Genomic DNA, 15,160 nt, shown 5'->3' with positions numbered 1-15,160 from the left:
TCTCCACAGTCAAATGCAGCATGGGCAACACTACAACAAGCCAATGACCCTCCCAGCAAAGAGCTCCACCAAAGCGCCCCAACCCTAACACAGGCAGGCTGCCTCCAGCGGTGAAAAGACACTCGATGCTTCATGCTCACCATTAAACTTTCTCTCATTTAAAACAAGAAATACCTCTAAATTGTCTACGCTATAAAAGCTGTAAGCAAAGTTGCATTTAGGTCTTTCGGGCTGCGATGAATTTTAGTCACATCCCATTCAACAAAAGTACAGCCTCTTTGGGACTCTCAGCAAACGGCAGATAACAGCTTAATGCAATCCAGTAACAGGACACTGCAAACTACAGAGAACAAACAGGAATGTGTCTGCATACCCGCACACTCATTCTTGTGTTTTTCTAGGCTCACACTTTTAATTGGCTGAAGAAGTTTGGTGAAATCTTTCCAATTAACCATGCTAAGAAAGTAAGAACAAAATTCTGAATTGTTCAGAGCCACTAACATTTTCCTTACTCTTGGTCTTATGCTATCTGTTGAGTTGGCAAGTAGCTCCAGCTCACCGTCAGACTGATTATTGTTGCCCATGTCCAACCTGTGAGATGAATGAATGAAATATGGGACATTTTTTTCACTCCCACATTCTTAAAATCAAGAAACAACAAGCTCAGCACCAAAGAAACCAAAAGGATGACAAATTGTATGAGTTTCTCTTCACATAAACTACATTCCTTGTTCTCTTTTCTCCTGAGCTACAAAGGTTCATGAAGTACGGCAGATGAAGACAATGGTCTTAACTATGCAAAAATAACACATTTCCCCTACACAGAGATCCTCACTGCTAAAAAGAACTCTGGTTCTTCTGGCAAGAAAATTCAACGTCTATTCATTCCGCTTATGTTTTTGCCCCAGAAGTAATGAGATTATGCTAAGATTAGTAAAACAGAAACATATATGCATTAATAAAAGTAAAATACAACCACACATAAAAGTTAGCATTAAGGTAATGTTTTATGATATATTGAGATTGAACAGCACATAGACACCTACATCCTATGGAAAAAAAAAAAAAAGCAAAAAAAAAGCAATGAAGTCTGTCTATATGAACTTGAGAAAACAACAGAAGAAGTATACAGTAAAGCAGAAATAAAATAAAATTATTATAGATGTCAAAAAGCAATTGCTGATATGAATTTCCATGCTTGGTCTTTCAAACAAATGTATAAAAAGGCAATCTAGAATATCAAACATCAATTTTTAAAATAACAAACATAATTACAATATAGCCTTTATATTTACGTACAGAACGACTGAGAAATGTTACCTGATTAATCCCCCAACACTTTTAAGGGAAACAAGGTCAACTCCAGTTTCAAACTTTCAAAGCGAGCCCCAAGCTTTCTCTCATTTTCACTTTAACTCTCTATGTTCTACAAGTTAAAAATCACACCATCACGTTGAACAAAATTTTTTTTCTTAAAGTGACAGACGGACAATTCGAAGAGAAGTGCCTTGACAGACCCAAACGGGGTGTAGGACAACGTTCAGAAGTGTCCTTAAGACCAGCCAGCTAAGCCACCCCCGCATGGGCACCACCTCTCCTGCTCCTCAGCTGCACAGTAACACCTGGCGGTTCCTGCAACCAAAATGCAGCTCTGTGCCTCTTCTCTTTCTTTTTCTGCTAAGAATAAACAAACACTGCACCCATAAAAAAAAAAAAAAAAAAAAAAGCTAGGTGCAGGAGCAATGCAGAGGAGCTGCTTTCCCAGCCCCCACCCACTTCTTCCAGTCTTTCCAGACATATGACCCCGCAACACCACGGTGCTTCAGAGACCTCCTCTACACCGGGCTTGGCCTCGGGGACAGACCCAGGCCCTGGGGTGGCCCCGTGGGACTCCCCACCCTGGAGTGCCCCACTGGCAGCTGTCTGGGCCCGACAGAGCATGGAAAAGCATCCCAGGGCCAGGCCGCCCTGTGGACCGGGGGTGCCCGCTGCGCAAGGCCAGGCAGAGAAATGCCAGTGGGCTCCCAAGTCCTCCAAGGAACTTCAACTGGCAGAGGTGCTGCAAGGAGGTGGCCAGGATCTGCTCAGCTTGCAGTGTAACTTTCAAGGTATTCAAATAAGACACTATTTTTTCCGCTTGTAAGAAGTACCGGAGACTTGGCGCGTGTTCCAAGAGATAAAAATTCATGAATATTTTCAAAAGGAAAAGCGCTTTGCTTCTAAGGATGCTCCTTGTTAAGCCCGCTCTTTGCCATCAGCAGAGCCGTACCACAGCAATGGATTAATTGCTGCGCGCACTCCTTTCCTCTTGACCACTGCAGCAGAGCTCACAGGCAGTGAATGTTTCCAGTACACGCAGGTACAACGGGACAATGTTTTTTTCCTCCACTTACAAGTTAATTATACTTAAACCAGGCCAGAGCAAGAAATTCATTAAAAAAAAAAAAAAAAAAGCCAAGAGGATATCAGGATATCAAACTCACTTCTGCAAGAGTTGCAGAGGTAGCTGACATGCAAACTTCAACATTAAGAGATTATTTTAAAGTACAGTATGAAAGCATGCAAGGAAACTGTAAATCTACCTTGGGAGATACTCTTTCTCCTGTATAAATATTATATATATTTTTAAACACAGCTACTGATATGTTGCATTACACGGACATGAATGCCTATCCTATCATCAGGGAACTTCACATTAAAGTAACTCAGCCAGATACTATGTGCCTCTCAAACGGTAAAGCCATAAATGCTTGTTAAAAGCTCCCTGAGAAGTAGTAAATATTTTGTAAACTAGTTATGTATTTAAGATCTCTGGACAGCAAGAGAAGGAAAAACAATTCCTCTCCTATCTAAAGGTACCAATCAAACACACTATGCACATAAACATCGCAAGATGCTTGGTGGGAGAGTGTGTGTGTGTGTTTGTGTGTGTTTTAATTAACTCCTTGAATGCATACGATGAGCCAGCCACCCAGAATTAGCAATGCCAAACTCCCGATTTGATTCAAATGCAGTGAATACAACAGTGGGATTGTGAGGGCTGGTGTGTCACTCATCACTTCTCTCATCTGCGCTTTCTTTGCGTTCCAAGTCTAGTTCACAATTGCAGCAACTGGTAAATTATTGAGATGTTCATTAAAATCTATAATCTGTAACAGTCAACTTCTTCCTCAATAAGCATAAGCACCATAAATGAAATTAGCGAACACAGGACATTAATGAGTAGCCTGCAAATGCATTAATTCTTTCAGACTCATCTCAGAGAAATAAAATCATGTCGACTTTTGTCTCGGCAAAGAACGACCGTCTGAAACTTTTAACTGGCACTGCATTTGTTCTTTAGATCCCAAACCCCTAGACCTAAATACGCAAGCAATAAAGTCATTTTCTGAAAGCATCTCCATGGAAGGCAAATGCTATTCAGCCCAGTATTAAAGAAATCTCGTTGTCTTACTTTAAATGAAGGAATAATCGCTCTTACTTCTACAGGTAGATTTTAGGAGAGTGGGACATCATTCTGAGCAAGCCGGTTGATAGAACGACATTATTCTTTCTCCAAAATTCCCAGCAAACACAGTAGAAGAAGAAAGCTTTTAGGGTAACTTTAGCTAAGAAAAGCACTTAGGAATACACAAAGTTTCCTTTTAGGAAAATGATTTCTCCATTTGACAGTGTTGGTACAACCCCAAAATAAATTCAGTGGGAGTCTGAAATGACTCGTGCAGTGCAGCAGTGAAGCAGCTAAGTATATTTTTCTCCTCCCAGCAGAGGCTTGCTTTACATCTTTGAGCCTCTCCTCTCTACACGCTATTCACTAGCGCACGGAATCTTTCCAGGGCACAGAACTGGTGACTGTCAATGCTAAACTTGTTCTGCTGTCCCCATCCCCATTGCTCCCATCCACGCTTTTTGTCTTTTCTAGCTCTTCCTTTTTTCCTGTGGAAGCACTAACCTAACCTTTCTTCCACAAATGCTGCATACTTCTCTACCTTGAATTGGCATATTAAAAAAAAAAAAAAAAAAAAGGAAACAGAAAAGAATGCAAAGGAGAAAGAGAAAGGATGCCACTTTATCCTGATGCCTAGCATAGCCTCTTTCCCAGCCTACAGAGAAATGTAAATATGCAGTAATTAATTTGGGTTTAAGAACATTCCATACACTAGGGACATTGTTAAGCAGTCACTTTATCTATTTTTCATTTACCAGATTTTATTAAGACATTAAAACTTTATGTTGGGTATTTTTGAGGTCTTATCATTCAGTAAATTTCACAGCTGTCCATGATGGTTCTGGCCGCATTATCTCTACCTTTTCCTCAAAGTAAACTTTCTTTCTATTGCAGCCATACCTGATATATTTAAGCATGATAACTCATCTTAAAAATAAACTTAAAAAAGAGAAAAAAAGGCAAAAGAAAAGCTATCATTTTTGAGACCTATAAAGCCAATTCAAGAGTGCCACAGGTACAACACAAAGTATATCCCAGAAGTTAATCTTGCCCTCTGTAATAAACAGAGCAGGTTTCAGTTACAATTTCTTCCTACTACCTTTCTGCAAACATCATCCCTCTCAGCATACGCGTTCTGATGCTCCTCTCTATCAAGCAACGGAACTGCCACAAACAGAAAGAAAGAAGTGCAAGTAACTTCTCGGGAAAGCACGAAAGCCCTCACATTTTTGGTACAGTAATTAATTATACATGCCAATTCACAAAATCTAGTGCAATTTACTACTGATGCTGAACGAATTAATGAATGTTTATTCGTCTGACAGTCAGGATCATTTTCATTCCAAGCGCGTACCACAGATGCCCATGATAATGACCACAGACACGAGAGAAGTCCCCTTGATTCAGATCTCTCGAGTTGGGGTGCCTCAAACTGCAAGCAGTCCAGAAACTTTACCAGGATACACAGACACATCATGGAAGAGACGACAGGGAAAGCAGAACAACCTTCCGAGATACAGGCAGACACTCGGAGATCTGAACTGCAAACAACTCCGCCTGACAAATCTTTACCTCCTTGCAGTTCGCTGTTCAAGTTTAAAAGGGGACAGTGGGAGACGGGCAGCAGCAGCACAACTGAAGTCAGTCATGCAGATATGACATGCGGGACCCCAGCGACTGCAGAAATGTGCTCCAAGAACAGAGCCTGCTGTGGATCTTGGCAAATAACCTGCTACGAACGTCTAAGAACCAGTCCTCATACATCGTGCAAATGTACACATGTGAACCCCGTGAGCGCGTGTGTGTCTGTGCATCTGTGTGTGAGAGACAGTGCGTCCTCGTGGCTGTTTTCTGATAAATACACATATATTACATGAACAGTATCTACCCTGCGTATGTGTGTGTAACTATAGTCAAACACACGCAATGTAAACAAATGGTAATGATTAACAGAGATATTGGTTTGGATCGCCAATTTCAACTGCAGGAGGAAAATTGTAAAATAAATAAATAAATAAATAAATTTTATGTCCTGAGGTTCGTTTTTATTGCTTCCCATTTCTACCGCTTGCTATTATCTGCATAGCAAAAGGAGAGCAGTTTATTGATTATTTAACTAGAATGTTTACAAGAGCAAAGCTGGGATCCCTGAAAATGAATCGTACACCTAAAAATAAAGAGCAAAGAAGCTTGCTTTATATTCTGCAGAAGATGTTTTGTCCAAAAGGATTTGTTTGTATATAAAATTTAGATAAATATATACGATGCAGAGACTTCAGAGGAAAAAAAAAGTCCAGCAACCGGAAAATGAAAGGACTTGATTCTGCTTCGCAGACTTTATAAGCATGCTGTTCATCACAAAGTTCAAAGAATAATCTAAACCGCTTGCTTATAAATTTCTATGTATGATCTTAGTGATGCAGATGAAATACTTTGGTCTACTAATTGCATGAACGAGACAAGCGTGTTGCTGTGATGCTACCCCAGATTCGACACCACAAACGGTACCAGTTTCCTCAGGTAGTTGAACTAAGTTGATGCAATGCACGTGAACAAAACCATCTTTTCCTATTACCATAATAATAACAAACCAGAGGAAAACACCAAATAGTCCAAGCAAGTCTGGAAAATTAATTGTATTAAGGGAGCCCTTGGAGCAGCGCAGCAACGCCAATTCCACTTTCTAGCAAGGAAGTGTTCTGGTTGCAGAAAGAGGGTCGAAAGTGTTAAAATAGTTCTTTTCTGCATTTCCCGATTTTATTTTTCTCCGATCTCTTAATTCAAGCGCTCCATCCCATCCTTTCCGTGCACGCGTGTTCCTCAGCCCACTTAAAGTGTTTTTATCTTGCCTTCTTTTCTATGCCTTTACTACCCAATTCGGGAGGTTTGAGCGATGAACAGCTTGACTTAGCATATTTTTAACCAGCTGGTCTAGCACCTAGCTTGCATTGCATAGTCGGATACAACCAAATGTTTATACAGGAGGTAGCTTTCACGGAGATGAAGGAGGGAGAGGGGAAGAAAAAAAAAAAAAAAAAAAAAAAAAAAAAGAAGAAGAACAAGAAGAAGAACAGGAAGAAGAAGAAGAACAAGAAGAAGAAGAGAAGCCCGGGCAGCGCATCCCGCCCTCCTTTACCCCCGCACAAGTTGGAGCTGCCGGCGGCGGCCGGCCCCGGGATCCCCGGCGGGGCGGGCGGCGGGGGGGAAGCCCCGGCCGCCGGCTGCGGGGGTGCAGGGGGAGGCTCGGGGGACTCGGGGGGCAGCTGCGGGGGTCCCGCCGCACTTTCCCCGCTCGGCGGCCCCGCGGTGCCCGGGGGAGCCGCGCTGCCGGCCGAGCAACAAAAGGGCGTGCGCTCCGCCGGGCGGCCGCCAAACTTTCCCGGGAGGGCGCGGCGAAGCGGCCCCCCCCTTCCCTTGCCTTCCCCTCTCTTCCCTGCCCTTCCCCTCCTTCCCCTTCCCCTTCCCCTCCCCTCCCTCCCTCCCGCAGCCCCCCGCCGCCGCGCACCCCGGGGCAGCCCCGGTGCTGGAGGAAAAGGGGGGGGGGGGGGTGCTGCCGCCCCGCCCCCCCGCCCGGCGGACACGCGGTTTGCACGCTGCTTTTTTTTTTTTTTTTTGGGAGGGGGGGAAAGGGGGGAAAAAGGGGGGGGGGGGGCGCAGCGTGCGCCCGAGTTGCGCCCCGTGGCCGCGCCGCAGGGCAGCGGAGACGCGCGGCGGGGCGCGGGGAGCGCGGCGGGGAAACGCGCAATAAAGAAGGGGGGGTGATAATAATAATAATTAAAAAATAAAATAATAAGAGCCCCCCACAACCCGAAACGCAGCGCTCCCCCCTCTTTCGCCAGCCCCCCCCCCCCCCCCCCGCCCCGCCAACTCGCCTCACCTTTCAAACTCCTGAGGTAAATCAGGGTCAGTGAGCATGCTGGAAAAGCGCAGTTTCCCTTTGTCACAGCAGCCACCTACGGTCGCCTCCGACTGAACCTGTCAAGTGAGCCCGAGCCCTCCACACCGATGGATTTTCTCTCCCTCCCTCCCTCCTCCCTCCCTCCCTCCCGGCGCGCTCGCTCTGAGCGAGGGCTCCTTGACCAGGCTCTTAAAGGGGCCGCGCCTCGCCGCAGACGAGACCCCCCCCTCCGTGTCCCCCCCCCCCCCGATGTCCCCCCCCAGGTCCCCCCCGGGGGTCCGGTCCCCGCCGGGGATGGCGGCTGGGGCAACGGGATGGGGGCGCGGGGCGGGGGGGGGAGCGGGTTTTGGGGTGGGGGGGTAGAGGGGGGGGTGAGAAAAAAAGGTAAAATAAATCCGGGAGAAAAAAAAGTGTGGGGGGGAGAGCGGCAAAAACAAAAATAAAAGCCCGGCAATCCACCTAAAGCGGCGAACCGGGAGCAAATCCCCTGCGCTGGGGAAGATCAGCGGAGAAAGAAGATAAAACAAGAGCAGACTGATTAAATTGAAACAGTTATCAACTCTGGGCGGGTTGAAATAGGGGAGAAAAGATTAGACACATAAAAATGTTACCAAAGGCATTTGTACTCCGAAGAATTTTCATTCCTTTCTCCCCCCCTCCCTCCCTGGTCTCTCTCTTTCTCTCCCTCTTTCTCTCTCTTTGGGGAGGGGAAAAAAAAAAAAGAAAAAAAAAAAAAAACACAACACAACAATCAGGCATTGTTCTGAGGGAAGAAAAGCAACTTTGACAGATTGAAATATAGCAGAGGCCCCTTCAAGGAAACCTGTAAACAACTTGTCACTCACTCTGTCGGTCTCACTGTTAGCTCTTGCTTTCCACAAAGTGCTGCGAACCGGCCTGGCAACGCCACCAAAGTTTCCTCGGCTCCAAACTCCATCAACCGGCCCCGCACGCCAGCACCAGCACCGCCAGCACGAACGACGACCACCACCGCCTCCCCTTCCTCCTGCCGGGACTCCTGGTGCTGGGGGGCAGCTTTCTCCCCCCAAGGCCCCCAGCACACCCCTCTTCTCTGAGCCCCCCCCCCGGTCCCCTGCCCGGCTGCCGCGGCCAGGTGAGGGTCTGGGGGCTGCAAGTGATGCCCCGAGTAAATTCCCCTTGCAGCCCCCTGGAGCAGAGCTGGGTGCCTTGCCAGCCTGCCCAGCCAGTGGTCTGCCTGGCACTGAGCTCCCAGAACTGGGGTGAATGAAGGAGAGATGAGGAAAAAAGGGGGGAAAAGAAAAAAAAAAAAAAAAAAAACGAAAAAAAAAAAAAAAAAAACGAAAAAAAAACACCCGAACTGCAACAAACTGGTCTCCCTGTTCTTTAATGCACACATGCACACACACCCACACGCGACCACAGATCTTTACTCCATTCTTTCCAGTTCCCCAACCCTAATTCCTTTCTCTCTCCCTGCTTTAATTTGCAGCTGGACAACATTAAGGGCCTTTAAAAACCACGAGGTTCTGACCCCACATCAGTTTGATTAGGTCCGCTGCCCCCTCTCTTCCCTACCTCCCAGTGACACGGCGAGAGCAACTTTACTTTCTGCAACACACACCAAGTGTACGCGCGCATTCCCGCACAGCAGCCCTAAAGCGTTCGATATTTTCATGCCCACCAGCTTCAAGAACGCCCCAAATAAAAGCTTATTATTTTTATTAATATCCAACAGCCGCGCCGCTTAGCGTGCTCCTATTTCCCCACGGTGTAAATGCTCTAAACCAGCCGGCTGAGGCAGAGGCCAGTCAGCCCAGGGCTGGCACAAGGTGCTATCGGCTACGAGCCCAGGACGATCATTTTGGCCACCGTGGGCTTGTGCCCGTCATCCCCGTGGCACATCGTGCCGTCCCCACGGAGCATCGTGCCGCTCAGGAAGCGGAGTGCTGGAGCTGAGTTTGTGGAGGCGCCTTCGCTGCAGTTCGTACCAGAGTCTGCCTTACACCACGGCGCTCGGAGCGGAGTCACCGAGGATCTGTCAAATTCTGGCATGAGGGAGATCTAATGGCTCCTCGCTGCGGGGCAGGGTAAGCTGACTTCCTTCAGTAGCCCCTGGCAAATAATATTTTCCACAGAGGTTTGTTCACGGGAGCCTGACAAACCTCGTTACCACGTACACGGATTTTTTATTTGTTATTTAGTAGCTAGCCCTTTTAGGACAGCTGTGAGGTAGACACTGAGAAGGCAGCAGATGATTAAAAAGAACAATTCCAAATACTTTCCCTTTCATCTGAGCGTCTCAAACCACGTTACGTCTCACATTACTCCTCTGCAGGTAATAAATATAATTAGGGCTGATTCCAAAACTTTATTTGTATTGAAAAGTATCTCACTCCACGGGGGCTCCATTCAAATCAGCAAATCTCTGTGTGGAGTAGGAGGCTACTTAGTAGGAGAATTTGGCCTCAAATAAGGAAACTGAGATGCAGACAGGCTTAGTCGCTTGCCCAAGCTGACACAGTTAGCCAACTGCAGCAAAAGGATGAGAATAAAGATCCATGTGCCTCACAGTCGACAACAGTCCTTGCGCTGCTGAAACATGTTGGATATTTCAGCTGCTTTTCCCACAAAGCAATGATTTTTACATGCAGCTAAAACATACTTCATCCCTGTATTCATGTTTGTGAGTCCCCTTGGCCTTTCGTTTTCCCTTCGATTGCCCCTTTCTAGATGCTGTTCCTTCTCTGTCACTCCTTGCTTTGCTTCCCCCTTTTTTCTCACACTTGGCCTTGGGAGCAGTTTGCAGAGAGAAGCCAGTCAGAAGCCCCAGCTGGAGGAAAATGAAGGCAACCTTTTATTCAAAGGATCTGCAAAAGTTCTGGCAGAACAGGACTATCACATTTTGACTGCACGGTAGCTCCACTCAGCTCTCTAACCTCGTACCCATTTAACTCCACTGCACAACTGCCCTCCTTCTACCACGTTTGCCCTCTGTTCAGGTAAGGTGAGGCTGCGGTCTTCGATCACCCCTCCCTATAGCGCTTTTTATTTAAGCGTCTTCATATTCCTCTGAGTTTGTGTTATGACCAGCTCCTTGGTCAGCTCTCCACTACTCTGATTACAAACCGGAGCAATCACCATCGACACCAGGAATTACGGAACAGGACATTGGCTAGACCAGGACCAAGAACCATAATAAAAGGGAAAAAACAAAACAACTCGCCAACAAAGAAATGTCGGGGGAGAAAACAAAGATAAATGAGCAAGAGGGAGAGCTGAGAAGGAGAGAGGAAGTGGAAGAAAGAAAGGAAGTGGAGATCATTCATCTGAATGTTTCTGACATGAGTCCTGCTTTTCCCTTACCCTAGTTTACAACACTTGCCCTTACCCCACTGTATTTTCTGCTAAGGTACTCATCTCCTCCTTCCTTCACCTCGTATTTTCTGAGCTCCCAGCTCAGTGGTGGGAAACACAGTTGGGCCCAAAAAGGAGAAAAAGTGTTAATCTTATTACTGTATTAATATTAATATTATTGCATTATTGTATTGATATTATTGTATTATTAACAGTCCAGGCTTATCTATAAAATTATGTTCTCATACTAAGTTCTGCTGCAATGGCAATAAGGAGAAAAAGCGAGCTCAACAAATGATTTGAGGGAATCTTTGAAAACTTTATTCAAATTGTGTCATCTTAGAGACTTGCTTTTTAGAAATTGTCAGGACATGTAACAAAAGCTGCCATCATATCAAAAACTGAAAAGAAAACAAGGAATTTGGATAAATAGCCACAAACGGAGAGATAAGAAAATGCAACTGTCCAATTTTTGACATACAAAGTTTTACCTTGTCCCAAAACGTTTCACCAGTAATAGCAAGTCCCAATAGCCCTTTTTCACTCAGCAAGTCATAGTTAAAAAGCCCATTCTCAGTGTTTGAGATCTTGTTCAATTCTCTCCACAAGCCTACAATTCAGGATGCAAGCCCAAATGCCTCCAAATGAGGAGAAAAGTGAAACCTCTCCCCTCAGCCCTTCCATTTGTTTGGTGAACCTGCATTTCTCTTCCTTTGCTTCCTTTAAGGGGTGCCCAAAACAAAAAAGTTCAGGTAAAACAGGGTAATTTGGGTTGAACTAAACAAAAAAGCTCTGATTTTCATTTAGGTGAAGGGAACAAATACACTCTCATCTGAATTTTTGTGCTTAACTGAATTGTTGTTGCTATTGTGGTTCTCCAGTTCAAGACGTGAAGCAAAAAAATCAATTATCCACCCAGCTCAAGTTAGAAATACCATAACTCTGGAATATTGCATAGATAGAATCCACAGGTCTTTATATGGGCATATGGGCAGAAAGAAAGCCTTAAACTAAGCGATTTTATTATTATTATTATTTTTGAATTATCACATTATAACACTTCAGCCTAGTCCCTTTGGCAGCTGCTGCAATATAAGAAGTAAAGGAAGTGCTGGGAAAAAAAAGGGCTTTTGTTGTTTCCACTGTAGGTTTTAATAATAGAGACCTACAAGGTCCAAGGAAATGTAAGATGTTCCACAGAATGATTTACTGGAAAGTTCTCACAGAAAATATGCAAAACTCTGAAGATCCTTACATGGATTTTCTTTTTTAGGCATATATCCAAAGCAACTACAGCACTAAGAACAAATCTTTAAAATTTCTAAGAATGACTGTTTTGGAACAGGTTAAGATAGAGTGAAGGGAGAATAGAGAGGGGTTCATACATTGACTGTGAAGAATATCTTGCAAATAATGAGTGCTTACTTCAGAGTATGGAAATGTTTAGCTACAATGCAGTTTGGATCATATGCTTCGGAACAGATTTTTCCTTTCAGTGTGCATGCCTAGCTGCCATTTCCATTAATGGGAATTAAGTACATGTGTCAAGAGGAGAAGTTAACTCTTAGAAATATAACTAATCTATGCTTTTTTTAAAAGAATGTAAATGCCACATCAGGCATGTTTGGTGTTGGCAAAATTGAGCGCTGAATATAGTATAGCAAAATCTGAGAAGGAGAAGGCGGTCTGGAGGACTGAAATTTCTGTGCTATTTAGAGTTTTTCAATTTACTGAATTTCTTCAAGGAAAAGTAAAACCTTCTCTTTTGCAAGTGGGAAGCCCTTATTTATCAGTTATTTATTTGTAGTTTTAGTGAGGGCCTGTCATCTACAACCCTCCCTGTAAAAGAGAACTGACACTACCCTTAAGGAGAAATCTGAACCTTCATCTAAAATTTGAATTCGTATTTCCCTAAGGGTCACTAAATATTACAATAAAGTTCCTAATATTTTATTTTATTTTTAAATCATGTCTGCACTCTTTAATTCTGTTCACTGCACATCAGGCAGGGTAAAGGAACCTCAAAATTAATACCCATAAATAACTAATTTTTTAGAAATAAAAATATATGTAAACACATGTAAAATTAAATTACATTAATATTTTGGCAAAATGTAACTTCAAACTGTTAAAATGAGAGAAAGTAGAGAGGGGAAACATTCTTGACACCCTGCCCCCCGTGTTCCTTTATTTTGGTTACAGCTTATTTTATTTCTCTATACTGACAGTTAGCTACAGCGCTCTTTATCGTCTGTTTTACTAATCTTGGCTTGCACAGAAGCAGCTCAAAAAATAGATGAAAAATAAAACCAGAATGGTTAAAAAAAATCACAAAAATAGAGGGGCATATCCATGGATAGGAACTGTGCTTGAAATGATTTAAGAAACTAACTAGATTTCAAATCCACAGCTTCTCGTTAAAGCTCTGAACATAAAGTGTTACTAAAATAAGAACCTGTTGCTTTCAGTCTTTTTTTTTTTCTAACTTCTTTTTTAAGCACGGCTATTTTGCATGCAATGTTCCGTCCTGATCGAAGACTGCAGCCTCACCTTACGCGCAGTCTCCGTACTCTGCTTCCATCCTAATCAGGATGATTTCTTTCTGAGTGACAGGCCTGTTTGCCGCCAGTGCCCAGCCGTTCTCCAGCCTCTGGGAAGGCAATGCCAGCAGGAACGTTCCTCCTCTGTGTCATTTGCAATGACTGTTACGAACATGTAAATGCCTGCTACAATATACCGGACGATGAACTTAATTCGTTTCATACAGATAACCAACTCCCATCAAACGGAAATGACTCCCTTTTCCCCTGGTGTGTGTGTGGAGGAGTAGCTGGTAGAAAGCAAGTCTCTTTTGAACAAGCAACCTCAGTTTTATAGCCAAACATAAGCTTCTGAGCCTATGTATCGTAATAACACAACTTTGATCTATTTATAAAAGTAGATTGTGATTGTTGAGCATGATTCAAAGCATGCTGAAACTGAGATCTTTCCGCTCAACTGAGTGGGCCTTTCTGAGTCTCTCTCGATATATTTCTTGCAGGTTTTATCACCACACTCTTGTCACTTCCCCAATAATAATGCTTTTTTTTTTAAAAAAAACAACCAACCAACCAACCAAAAAAAAAAAAAAACAACAAACAAAACACCACCAACAGAAAAAAACATACCACTCATCCACTGAACAGGGCTGTAGTCATCATATTTTGTCTCTGTATTTCAAGTCTAAATGTGCTTTCCGCTATAGCCTTACTCTTCTTACCAACCTGTGCACTGAGGACACTGGGTTTAAACAGATTTGCTTCCATTGATTGTCTGATATAAAACAAGCATCATACAGTTGAAAGCACAAAGCTCTTTTGGAATAATCCACTGTGCCTAGTCCTGTGTACTTTGTGAAGGCATTCCAGCCTTCCTCTTGTGGTCCTGAGGTTTGCTCTCATGTTTGCAATTAAAATTCTCCAAGCCCGCAGGTACATCTCCTGTCTGCTTCTCCTCCCTAGAAGTGTCTGTCTTCTAGTGCCATTAGGATCGTTTATTACACTTTTACCACAGGGCTATCAGCCACCTTCAGCTAAACAGCCTGAGCTTGTTTGTGGTGGGCACAACACAAGCACATACGGCTCAGTTCATGGTTGCCCTCCACTTTAGATACTCAGTTGGATTAAAAGAAAACAGAGAATATAAAATAATCCCAAAGAATTTTACCATTTTCTATTCACTCTGTACTGGAACCTTTCCAAACCAGTTTAGAATTTAGACTGTAATTGTAATTAAACACAGAAAAGGTAAAATTCTTGCATTCTGTCAATTGTTTGCCTATTTTATTCCTTCTTAATCCATATAATCACAAGAACTCATTTAAACACTACATAGCAAATGTTTCAAAAAGCATAGATGCTGAAATGCATGGGTTTTAAATTCAGAAAAAATCTGTAAGTACATTCCCTTTCTCCTGTACGACGCACACAAGTTCCCTGCATTACATATACAGTCTGTGGTAAGATTATTACAAATTAGTGTTTATTAAATGCACTCTACTGATATTTAACTTGTTATACATGTCACTGGGAAGATCAAACTGTAAATTCAGCAATGATTCTAATGACATTAAATGCGTCTCTGTAAGAGGAGTCATAAAATATGTTGTTATCTTACACCTTGCACACTGAAACAGCAGTCAATGAGTATGTAGAGTTATGTTTCATTTTTAAAGCTACAAAAGCATACTATATGTGTCCATGTATTTTAATGCAGCTCTGATGCAGTTTTATCAGCAATTTTCCACTTTTGGGTAAAAGCAAAAGTGATGCCATTTGGTTCTATTGAAACAAAAAGCTGAACTCCTACTTTACAACACACAGCCTCCAATTCAGCCACTATTACAGAGAAACAAATACATAAGCATAGTGTAAAACAGCCCCATGGCTTGTTGTTATTGCCAGTTCTATCAGAAGCTAACTTTTGCTTCTGATCTCTCC

General features: G+C 43.5%; 1 protein-coding gene across 9 annotated transcripts in view; it reads right to left on the bottom strand.

Moving 5' to 3' along the window:
* Positions 1-7,422, bottom strand: part of SOX5 (SRY-box transcription factor 5) — a 292,593-nt gene extending 285,171 nt beyond the window's left edge. For all 9 annotated transcript variants that reach the window (XM_082761276.1, XM_082761277.1, XM_082761279.1 and 6 more), the window contains exon 1: positions 7,326-7,422. In XM_082761276.1, coding sequence (XP_082617402.1) covers positions 7,326-7,363 — 38 coding nt within the window. In that variant the 5' untranslated portion in view covers positions 7,364-7,422. The remainder of the gene's footprint in view (positions 1-7,325) is intronic.
* Between the last annotated feature and the right edge of the window lie 7,738 nt (positions 7,423-15,160).

The sequence above is a fragment of the Aythya marila genome (genome assembly GCF_965140915.1).
Source record: "Aythya marila genome assembly, chromosome: 1".
In the NCBI taxonomy this organism is placed as follows: domain Eukaryota; kingdom Metazoa; phylum Chordata; class Aves; order Anseriformes; family Anatidae; genus Aythya; species Aythya marila.
The sequence above is the reverse complement of the archived record's forward strand: the minus strand, read 5'-3'. Positions and strand labels throughout refer to the sequence as shown.